Source organism: Trachemys scripta, chromosome 1 (assembly GCF_013100865.1).
Source record: "Trachemys scripta elegans isolate TJP31775 chromosome 1, CAS_Tse_1.0, whole genome shotgun sequence".
Lineage (NCBI taxonomy): Eukaryota > Metazoa > Chordata > Testudines > Emydidae > Trachemys > Trachemys scripta.
In genome coordinates, this window is record NC_048298.1 from 127,125,006 (window position 1) to 127,137,590 (window position 12,585).

The 12,585-nt window shown below is 39.7% G+C and overlaps 1 protein-coding gene across 7 annotated transcripts in view; it reads left to right on the top strand.

Annotated features, from left to right (window-relative positions):
* CCDC91 (coiled-coil domain containing 91) overlaps nucleotides 1–12,585 on the top strand; it is a 350,759-nt gene that overhangs the window by 215,016 nt on the left and 123,158 nt on the right. For all 7 annotated transcript variants that reach the window (XM_034784606.1, XM_034784585.1, XM_034784596.1 and 4 more), the window contains 2 exons: nucleotides 10,839–10,931; nucleotides 11,105–11,173. In XM_034784606.1, coding sequence (XP_034640497.1) covers nucleotides 10,839–10,931; nucleotides 11,105–11,173 — 162 coding nt within the window. The remainder of the gene's footprint in view (nucleotides 1–10,838; nucleotides 10,932–11,104; nucleotides 11,174–12,585) is intronic.

Here is a 12,585-nt window from a genome sequence, read left to right on the forward strand (position 1 = left end):
GAATAAACTGTCACCATTCTTTAGATACATTTAATCTAAAAAAATCTAACTAATCATGATTGTGATTAAATCTGTTTACAATATCTCCTGTGAGACTAATTCCAGGAAAAAAGATTTTTTTTTTAATTCCTTTTTTTACAGGAATCAAGAAAAACCACAGGACCTCTGTATTTATATTTGAATCTGCATCAAACATTCTCCATTTGGAACTGTTGCATGAAGAAATTGTTGCAAAGGGAAAAGTCATTGTAACTTATTTCTGAATGTCTTTTGTTTTAGGTTAAATTTCAAAAGATTCTCCTTGACCCTCTTTTAAAAAAAAAAAAATTCCACTCATTAAAAAGGGTTTCCTCCCATATATTATTAGTTTTTCCCATTTGAAAAAGTTACTTTGCAAAAACATTATCTTCTTCTTTTTAGTAGTGTAATATTTTACTGGAAAGACAAAATAGAGTGGCTTTGCTAAATAAAATGCAACTAACTAAAAAGCAAGAATGCTAAGATCACAAGTTCTGAGCCTCTTCTCCCTTGTAGCCAAGAAATTAAATGTTTGTCTGAATTTACAAGTGCATACAAGGCAAATATTTCATAGGATATTATAATTATATTCTATTACCTTTAAAAACATAGTTACAAATGTCAGCTTCAAAATGTAATAGAAGATTGTAATACTGTTTTTGCCTGTCATTCAGACTATCCCTAAGCACTTTACAAATATTCAGACCTAAAGTTTCACACATGTTAGCGGGGAAAAAAATAAAATTATGGTTTTTGCCCATGAACATAATGTGCACCCATTTGTGTACACAGTTCTGAAAATGTCTCTTTAAAGAAACCTCCTAACACCACTTTAGAGTAGGTAAATATTAGTATATGTTATTTTAAAGATAGAAAAACTGGAATAAAAAATTATTTGCAAAATTCATACAGTGGCTGTTTCAAAGCCAGGAATAGAGACTGGAAGTCATGATCGCTGTCTTCAGGAGCTAGACTGCACTCTCTTCTTGTAGAGTAATAATTAACTTTTTTTTTTTTTTTTAATTCTTTAATTATAGGTTGTGTAGTTTCACCCCAAGCTAGGTTGCATCTCATTGACAGAACTCAAAAACTCTAAATTGAAATTCCATAATTGGTAAGACAAAAGTGCTTGGTAGCAGTGTGACAGACAATGTAGATGTAGGCCATGATTTTTAAAAATGAGTGCCTGAAGTTAGGTTCCTGAAGTCGTATTTAAGTACTTGATGGGAGATTTTCAAAGGCAAAAATGGCAGTTAGACACCTAATTCCCATTGCAAGTCCCCCATAAGGGCTTCAAGAGGTGTACTGCCTGCCAATCTTGTACTGGAGACTGATGCCCATATCTTGTGCCTTCTTTGTCTATGGGAGACCAACTCTGTCACTAAGGCCATGTCTACATTTACTGGTAGATCAGCGCTGCTGCAATCGATGCAGCGGGTGTCGATTTAGCGGGTCTAGTGAAGACCCGCCAAATAGATGGCAAAGTGCCCTCCGGTCAATTCTGATACTCCACTAGAACGGGAAAAGTAAGGTAAGTCGACGGGAGAGCATCTCCCGTTGACGCAGCATGGTGTCGACACTGCAGTAAATCGACCTAAGCTATGTTGACTCATATAACTGGAGTAACGTCACTTAGGTCACCTTACCGCAGTATTGTAGACAAGGCCTAAATGTGTGATTCACCATGCCTTCTCTCACTGCACTAAAAGGAAGAGATACTTGAGCCTCCATGCTCATCTAGTGTCTTGTTGTTTGCAGCTTGGTACACCAGTGAGCCCATCAAAGGTACCAAGACCAGCTTCAATGCTGATGTTCTCTGACACAGGACCCAAGAGCCATCTTGCCACTTTGGCTTCAGCACCCCCATCTGTCATGAGCCCAAGACTGGAAACTGGGAGTGAATACCTTACCTGACACCACCAACACTGGCCTAATAAAAAGCAGCACCAAACACCAAACTGACACTATATATACTAAAGTCTTGATGACCTTGGGACTGACTCAGTAGTTGCCCACCTCAGCATCTACTCATTTGGTACCAATAGCCTTGACATTGTCTCTGGACCTATCCCCAGGCCAGATGCCTCTATCTCAGTAAACCAAGTCTATGCAGATGCCCATCAGAGTAAAAGGAAGGAGAAGAGGAAGCACAATTCCCCACAAAAGGAACATAACCAAAAGAAAAAGAAGGCCGCACCATCCCCTTCCTCCTTTATATTTTTCAGCCCATGGGGGCCCTGCAGACTCTCAAACAGCACCACTGTCACCTCTTCTCCATGCTTCTCTGTAACCAGACATTTCAGCATTTACTAACTTGGACTTTTCTCCATTTCAGATCCTGGTAATACCTTCAATCCTTCTGCTGGAATGGGTGTCCACCATTGAAGCAGCTATCCACCCAACTACATTTTTTTCCACAGCTCCACTCTGTGCCTGTATCAACTTCTCTGGTTTCAATCCAGGATTGCCGCCAGCATATCTTCGACCCCTTCAGAGAGAAATCTAGAGAGTCCTCCAACTTGTCCTCAAACCCCTTGCCATCTAATGCAGGGCCCACCCCAGCTCCTCATATACCCCTATATACAGGACTCCTTGAAAGTCCTGCTGTAGGCTGAGACACAAGCACCAGCCTCAGGACTTATGCACTCACGGATGCCCATTTCTCACATGGCACACATGTACTCTTCTTTGACTGCACCAATACTGACCAGATCCCTCAGATTTACAGGAGGATCTGCCTGTATCTGAGGAATGATATGAAACTTTCAGAGGAAGTATTTGAGTCCTCTTGGGAGAAACATATGAATGGCATCTCACCAGAATATCATATTGATGCTTCACCTGTTTCACCTCCTGAGGAACCTAGACAGTTTCAGGAGCTATTGTGCAAAACATTTCTACTACTACTTGTCCGGCCTTTTAAGTGAGCAAAAGTCGAGCTATTTATGTCTCATTACAGTTATGCCCTATGGAATGCTCTGAGGCCCAATCCAGAATCCTTGATTGAGAAACAGGAGGAGACAATCCTGACCTTGTTCACAAACTGTTGTATACTTGCTAAGCTGCTTACCAGTCAGCGCTGGTATCCAGATCTTTTGCAACTGACCAAAAAGATGCAGCAAGTATGTTGTTTCTCCAAACCTCCTGCGTCAACAGGTAGGGACAGTTCTGCATTCCAACCTAGAGGCACTCCACCTTGCAGCATGGAGGAGGATAACCTGCTAACTAATGTGGACCATTTCTGCTCTGAGTGTTCAGTCCATCTTCCTCCAAACCAGTAGGAGCTCCATGCTGAACAAAAAATGGAAAAGTGTACTATCTGGACCACTGGTAAAGGACTCACTCCATCTCGACTTGGAGTCCTAAAGTACCTTCTACATTTTAAGACACAGGGCTTAATCTTAGCCTGGCTAAAGATTCATATGAAAACAATATTTACTTATCATAATTACATTAAGGGCAAACTAATCTTCTTTCACCGTACAGTCTTCAGGTTCCTGGAGGGACTGGCAATTGCATTCCATCCATTAGGAAGCTGCTGACGTGATGGAACCTAAGTCTTGTCTTAACAAACCTGATGAGCCCTTTTTATGTGGATCTTGCACAGGCCTTTCCAAAACATTTATCAATTATAAAGGCTTTTGCCATACCAATTACATCTGCTTAATACTTTGCTGGCCCCTCCACCTTTTAAACTGTAGTCCCTAAGGTCAAAGTCACCATGGGCCCAATCCCAACTTGATACATAAGGTGGTTTGAGATTTCCACCTATCCCAGTTTATTTCCCTCCCCGTATGTTATTCCCCAGGCACCATCCCCACTCAGGGGAAGCATGCCTCTATAGCCTCGAGGTAAAGAGGGTACCCATCCTGCTTTTATCTCAAAAAGATCAAGCCCTTTGTAGATGATCAAATAGGTTATTTGTAGCATATGGTAATAAATGCCAGGGAAAGCTCATTAAACAGAGAATTTCACCCTGAATTAGTAAATGTTTGAAACACTGTTGCATATTAGCTAGGAAAGCAGTATCCCCTGGTTTAAAAATTCATCCCTCAAGTGCCACCGCAGCATCAGTGACATGCTCAAGGCCCTGGTGGAGACTTGCAAAGCAGTAACTTGGATTTAGGTGCACCCTTTCAATAATCACTACTACAGTAACTCCTCACTTAACATTTAGTTATGTTCCTGAAAAATGCGACTTTAAGCGAAATGATGTTATGCAAATCCAATGTCCCCATAAGAATTAATGTAAATGGGGGGGTTAGGTTCCTTACTGCTAAATGATGAATAAGCAATCGGCTGAGCCCTCAAGGGTTAACATGTTGTTAATGTAGCCTCACACTCTACAAGGCAGCAGGAATGGAGGGAGGGGAGAGAGCATGGCAGACAGAGACACACACCCTGTGTGTGTGAGAGAGAGAGAGAAATGTGCATCGCCCCTTTAAGTACGCTGACCCCACTCTAAATACATTGCCTTTTTAAGTAGATCATCAAGTTGAGACAGCAGCTCCTGCCAGCAAGCACCCTCCGTCTTGAGCCCTGTCATGTCCGTCTCCGCCCCCCGGCTCTATGGAAATGGGGTAAGCGGGGTGCAGGAGCAGGGGGGAGGGGATTCCCTGACATTAGGGCAGCACATGGCAGTGGGGAGAAGATCAGCCGAACTGCCAGCAATTAATAGCCTGCTGGGCAGCTGCCGCACAGGGAACTTAGGGGAACGGGAAGCTGATGGGGGGCTGTCAGTCCACCCTGGTTCCAAGCCACCACCAGCTAGCTCCAACGGGCTGCTCTTCCTGCAAGCAGTGGACAAAGCAGGCGGCTGCCAAATGACGTTATAAGGGAGCATTGCACAACTTTAAACGTGCATGTTCTCTAATTGATCAGCAACGAAACAACGTTAACCAGAACAACTTTAAGTGAGGAGTTACTGTACTTGTATTTAGCATTGCATTTTGATGGCCAGTTTTGGACAGTCGTGCTACGCTCTATATTTAGCTAAGAACTCCTTGCTCACTGTCCTTCTGGTAGAGCTCTGCTTACTAATCTTCTAAGGATGGAAATGCAAAGAAGAAAGAGAGGTTACTTACCAGGAACTGAAGTTTGAGCATCACTTCTATGTATTCACACCACCCACCCACCATTCCCTAGATCTTTGAGTTCTATATAGTATCAGGATGTTGTGCTTTGGGGGGGAAAAAAAGCGAGGTGGTTGGGAGATACACTCCTTTTTATAGAGTAGAGCAGGGGTGGCCAACCTGTGGCTCCGGAGCCACATGCGGCTCTTCGTAGGTTAATATGCAGCTCCTTGCATAGGCACTGACTCTGGGGCTGGAGCTATAGATGCTAACTTTCCAATGTGCCAGGGAGTGCTCAGTACTCAACCCCCTGCTCTGTCCCAGGCCCTGCGCCCACTCCACCCCTTCACCTGAGCCTGCCATGCCCTCGCTCTTCCCCCCACCCCACCAGAGCCTCCTGCGCACCGCATAACAGCTGATTTCAACGGGCGGAAGGCATGGGGAGGGAGCGGGAGGCACTGATTGGTGGGGCTGCCAGTGGGCAGGAGGCGCTGCAGGTTTGAGTGAGTGGAGCTAATGGGGGGCTGTTAACATATTAGTGTGGCTCTTTGTCAATGTACATTGGTGAATTCTGGCTCCTTCTCAGGCTCATATTGGCCGCCCCTGGAGTAGGGTAACAACATCACCCTTGCATGACAGCTTTTGTGTACCTCCCAGCAGACACAGCTTTCAAGGCAGTTCCACAGTTTGACACCTGTGGTGACATATTCCCCTAAAGTGAAGACATGAAGGTGACTCTCAAAGAAGAATAGTTATTGTTAGTAATCTCTCTCCTTAATTCCATTAAATCGGTTATATTCATCCTCTTTATTATATTCAGCCTCATTATGAAATATAAGCTCTGTGGCCTCAAGACCTACTTCAGAGAAAGAGACTATGCTGTATTTTATTCTGCAAACCCTTTCCCAATTACTTATTTCTCTTCAAATAATTTATGTAATTTAATAGCTGAAAATTCTTTCTACCCTGAAAAAGAAAACTAGTTGGCTGAGTGTAAACATTGAAGCCAAATAAACAGTTCTGTAAGGTATTTCTCTAGCTCTAATACAAGAGAATGTGCTTTCCTGGGTTGTATGGACAGCTGTTGCAACATTTGTGATGATCTATGAATTTCTGGAAGTTCAGATATGAAGGTAACATTTAATGGAAGGATTATTCCACATGAATAAACATTTACATTATAATAGGGAAGGATGTGCTAAGTTATTCACAAGAAGCTTCTGGCTTTGGCGAAGTTATGATATATTTCTCATGTAAATATTTTGGGATTTTTAAAAAATATTCTATATATAATGTATAAAGTCTGAATGAAATCTGTCTGTCATTAATCTGCATTTTGAATGAACGCCAAGTACATACAGAAAAGTAATGTGTTTTCCAATATATATACACATTTTAATGTACAAAATGATCCCCACAGTGTTCTATTCACAAAAGATTGATAATGATTTTTTTTAAGTGTTTTATACATGGAGAGAAAAATAATGTTCAACATAAAAAGCCCCCAAAGCTTACCAACTTTACAGGAATTCTATAGAATTATACGAATATAAGAATGGCCATACTGGGTCAGACCAGTGGTCCATCTAGCCCAATATGCTGTCTTCCAACAGTGGCCAGTGCCAGATGCTTCAGAGGGAATGAACAGAATAGGACAAATATAGAATGATCCAACCGTGTTGTCCAGTCCCAGCTACTGGCAGACAGTTACTGTAATCAAAGATTGTAAGTCATGTGAGCAATAGCTTTTTACATACATGGTTTAATCTCTCTTACTTATTAGGTAGATTGATATTCTTTATTTACAAGGCTTTGTTTAGACTGGCTGCTAATATTTTCTTTCTTTGTTTTGCTACATCTGAATAGAATTGGTGGAATTTGGTAAATGTGTGTGGGTATTTTTAAACCACCTGTCACTGTAGTAGCCAATCACTAGCAATTCAGGGTAGTAACAAACTGGACACTCTAAAGATTAATTTTGCACTGTCTTTTGTGGGGGGAAAAGTTGTTAGTTTTCAGAGATCATCTCAAGGATCAGTATCTTGCAAATTGCTCTTATGATAGAGATCTATTCTTATTTTCTTTCTTGGTATCTTGCATGATTGTAATCTTGGAACTGTTTTCTGAACAATAAATTCCAATTCTCATGCAGTGAATTGAATCAATGCATACTTCAGTATCATTTCAAAGGAATGATTTTTATTTTTATTTTTTTTTAATATTCTATGTATTTGGGTCCAGTCTGATGCTGTTAGAAAAACCTGTGGTATTTCTGTATTTGAAACATGACAGTTGGTGCCAAACAGTAATTAACTGCCTTAGATTTTAATGCTGTCCTAGAGATTATCATCTAGAAGAATGAATTTTGCCATTCTATATACAGTAGATATTATATGAATCAGAGGTTGTTTCCTCAGTTGACTATTGTATCCAAGAAAATCTTCTATATGGATCTGATCAGAAGCTCACTGAAGTCAATGAGGGTCTTTCCATTGACTTCAGTGGGCTTTGATTCATGCCCTATATTTGAGTCAGATGTTCTTTTAAATGCACTCAGACTAACAGAAGTTCATCTTGGGCGGGGGGCATAAAAAAGACTTATTTTCAGCCCCACTGTAGTCAATTAAGAAAGCATAAAGCAGATTGTCAAATGGTCTTCGCTTGTGGGGCAGTGTATCCGGGGGCATAGGCACTTGGACTTGCAGAAGGGGGCTTTTGGTAGAGGAGCACAGGCCCTCCCACTACACCGGGCTCCATCCCAGGGCCCTGTTAGAGTGACAAAAGGGTCTGACACCCAGGAGTGCCTTAAGGCTGCCTTCCCTGGGCACGCCCACCACCCTGCCATAGTTCAGATCTCACAGTCTATACCAGAAAAGCGTGGAGGGGATCAGCTCACCACTTGGCCTTTCTTTGTGGCTGGGCATGGTGTGCTCTCTCCACGTAGGGGTGGTGGCTGCATTCTCTCAGGCCTGGGCCTTCCAGCTAGGTCAGTTCCATCTCTGTCCCCTTCAGCTGTAATCTATACCCCTGGAGTGGGAGGGATAGCTCAGTGCATTGGCCTGCTAAACCCAGAGTTGTGAGTTCAGTCCTTGAGGGAGGCACTTAGGGATCTGGGGCAAAATCAGTACTTGGTCCTGCTAGTGAAGGCAGGGGGCTGGACTCGATGACCTTTTAAGGTCCCTTCCAGTTCTTAAAAAAAACAAACAAACAAAAAAAATCACATTTGGTGAATCAACACAAATAAACTGGGTGTAAAGGGAAAATGCCTTCCTCTTTGGGTCTATCAGAAGCAGGTCCTACTTTCCCTCAGAGAGAGACCTTCAGATAGTTGCTGATGGGGAAGATCTTGCTCTCCCTCAGGCCTTTCCTCAGCAGCTGCAAGGTAAAGGTTCTATCTTTTCCCTGGCCTTCCCACAAGTGAGCTGTTGTACTCTCTTTTACTCCTCCTATCATCTGTATGTCTCTTGTAGGTGTGGCAGGGCAGTGCTGGCTGAGCCCAGAGCAGCTCCTTAACCCCTTGTCACCCAGGCTGGAGTTTGTATACACCATCACACTAATAAAATCTACTTATTGTTTCATTTTGAATACTGAGCATTTGTTATTGGAAAAAATAAAAAGTAATATTTTAAGATAGCCTGGCGATAATATCTGAAAATATGACCCTGCAGTGAAAGTTAGAATACATATCATAAATCTATAAATTACATAGGGAGGTTGTGGAATCTCTGTCATTGGAGGTTTTAAAGAACAGGTTAGAAAAATACCTCTCAGGGATGGTCCAGATAGTATCAAGTATCAGGGGGTAGCCGTGTTAGTCTGTATCTACAAAAACAACAAGGAGTCTGGTGGCACCTTAAAGACTAACAGATTTATTTGGGCATAAGCTTTCGTGAGTAAAAACCTCACTTCTTCGGTAACATACACAAGCCAGTAAGTGAACACTTCAATCTCCCTGGTCATTCTATTACAGATTTAAAAGTCACTGTCATTGAACAAAAAAACTTCAGAAACAGGCTTCAAAGAGAAACAGCAGAACTAAAATTCATTTGCAAATTCAACACCATTAATCTGGGCTTGAATAGGGATTGGGAGTGGCTGGCTCACTACAGAAGCAGCTTTTCCTCTCCTGGAATTGACACCTCCTCATCTATTATTGGGAGTGGACTACATCCACCCTGATTGAATTGGCCCTGTCAACACTGGTTCTCCACTTGTGAAGTAACTCCCTGCTCTCCATGTGTCAGTATATAATGCCTGCATCTGTAGCTTTCACTCTATGCATCCGAAGAAGTGAGGTTTTTACTCACGAAAGCTTGTGCCCAAATAAATCTTTAAGGTGCCACCAGACTCCTTGTTGTTTTTCCAGATAGTATGTAATCCTGTCTCTGTGCAGATGACTGGACTAGATGACCATTTGAGTCCCTTCTGGTCCTACATTTTTATGATGCTATAAATTAAATATAATCTTTGTGAATTTCACTGCTGGGACAGGTGTTTCCCATTTAGATATGTCTGCTTCACTCAGAACTGTTTTAAATAAGTTGACAAAGAAATGCCTTCTTGAATGTTTGTGCTGCAGAAATTGCATTTTATTTTGTTTTATAAAGCAGTCAACATTTTTGTATTCTCTTCTCCAGATATAAAAATGTCTTATAATACCATTGCAGTTTGAAAATAGATTTCACGCTGATATTAGAGAAATTCATAAATAAAGGATAGTAGATTTCATGCTGTAGAATAATACATTTTAGTATATGTAGTCAAAAAGACTATTCATGCTTAAAGGTAAGCATGTGTTTATGTATTTGCAAGGTGAGGGCTTTATAATCTATATATTTTAACTAGTATAGTGTTATAAATTTATTTCATGTATTTGTTTTTGATCTTATGAAATGTTATTTTTTACTGATACTGTACATGTGATTTCAAGTTACTATAATCATCACTTAAACAGCATGTGCTAAGGTTTACTGATTTGCTAGCCAGTTGTCTTGACAAATACACATGGCATCAATACTTTCCATTAATAACTTTTAGATTCCCATAACAGCTCAGACTTTTTAAAAGGCAAACCGCATCTTGTGCATGCTTTACTTGGTTTCTTGAAAAAAAACAGATGAAAGGATTATAATTAGAAACAGTGATGACAGATTATATAAGCAGACATAAACTACTTGGTCACTTATTGTCAGCATTCACTGTCTCCTTGAAAAATGTTTTAAATTACAAGAAAATTGGAATAAAGCAGCAATTTTTGCTCTCATCTTCTGACCTTAAAACTGTATGGTGTCTAAATTGGTTGTATAGATATGAGTATTTATATTTACTCTCTTTCACATAGATTTATATTCAAATTAAAGTTAGTACACTTTGTTAAATTCCACATATGTATTTAAATGAATACTCAAGTAATTTTGCCATGGCTATGTTCATAGGTTTTGTAAGAATAATTATCTGGGTGGCATAACCCAACTTATTAATATATTTTTTTTATTTCATTTTGTGTACATAAGATTGAGGAAAAATAATAGAAAATTATTAATTTATCAGATATATCTCATGTTACTTGCAGTGCCCTTCATTGCTGCTGGTATTAAGGAACTAATCTGTATGTAGTTTAACCAATTCTAGTTTTTCCATTGGTCATCTAAGCAAAATTCATGTCTAGTTAACAGTGTTTCACCAACTTCTTTTCCTTGTGGTACTACGAGGCTATAGTTGCAATAATATGATTATTTTCTCTTATAGCATCAGAGACTTCTTGAAATGCTGGATACAGAGAAAGAAGTGTTAGTGCAAAAAGTAGAAGCAGCCTTGATGCAACAATCACAAAAACATAAGGTAATGCATTGAGTACATCAAGTGCTTGATCCTATACTACTGAAGTCAATAGGAGCTTTGTCATTTACTTTAATGGGAGTGGGGTCAGGTTCTAAATATTTTGAGTGTTTGAACCAAATTCTATCCACTCCTCATATGCTGTGTTATAACTTTATTTTACATATTATTTGCAGGAAGCCCTGGAAAAATGTTTGGAGGAACAAGAGAATAGAAGTCAAGAAGCTTTGGCAGCTGCTGCTAAGGTAATTCTAGTTAAATAGTAGATATACAACATAAATACCACGCATTTCATTCAGGAGTGTCATGTTCAGGAATTGGGCTCTGATTCAAAAACTAGATCCATGAAAGTCCAGTTCCACTAAATATATATCATTTCAACTATGTTTAAAAGGGGTCATAATTATACAAATCATGAGGACTCCTACGAGATTTAGAGGCTATCATGGAAATCTGCTAACTGCTGATGCAAAATGTAATTTCTTATATTCTACTAATGAAAATAGCACCAGTATTAATTTGCCTTTTTCATGATGTTGAGTCCTTGGGTTATTACAGTGTAGTTATTTGTGGTATCTAAACAAAACAATCTGTTTTCATAGTCTCCAGCTGACCGCACTGGTGTTTTGTTTTTTATTTCAAGAACAGATACCAGAGTTGTCATTGCATTTGTCGAGACACTTAACATTGTGTTTTATTTAATATTTTACAACTGAAAGGTCATTTCCAGAAGAAAAACCTAAGTATGTGTGAGTTAATAGTCTAATAGATACATCCTTAGTAGAAAATTTCTAAAAGCATTGTCAAAATATTTCATTCAATTAAATTTAGTCAATTTAAACTGTCCTAAGTGATTCAATATATATTGTTTTTAATAAAAAAATTAAATTTCACCTTTTATGTCTGATTTGTTTAGTGCTTTTCATTCATGAATGCCTTGGACACAGTAAAATTATTATTCGATGAGGGAATTAGGTGATAATTGTCTAGGCTATATTTGCATATCAAATCTTGGTATATAATCCAGCACAAAAGTCAGGTAACATTATGTACAGAATAATTACTGTACCTATCTTTTAAGACTCTGGGAAAATCTGTAACACCATATGTCAAGGAACAAACAGGCACAATTGATTTGACCCCACTCTATTACAGGATCAAAAACATCTGGTTTTCTCCAATGAAAACTGTGATCCACATATGTAATTTGCCTTCTGGTTGATAGTGGTATATCTGTGGCTAGTTGTCAACTTTCTTGAATCTCAAGGCTGTGGAACTTAATGTTTGGGTCTGGAAGGTTAATAAGACTGTCTTGAACACCTGTGCCTTTATCCCACTCTTAGGCCACTTCTTTTTCTTCATACTTAAAATAAATATATCTTTCCCTATATCTTTAAATTATTTTAAGTTAAATTCGTTAGCAGATTGTTAACCTCTTTAGAATTGTTACCCGTTAGCTACGTTTGAAGCTTCTTTTTTCTTTTCTTCTTCGTTTATCTTTTATTTGGCTATTGCCTTTTTTAACAAAAAAAAAAAAGAGGGGGGGAGGAAAGGAGAAAAGGACTTGGTTCTTTCTTCAACCCCCGTCAGGAGACCCCTCCTCCCCCGGACAGGCCCCGGCTCTCTGGGCTTCGAGAAGTGTTTCAGTTGCAAAGAA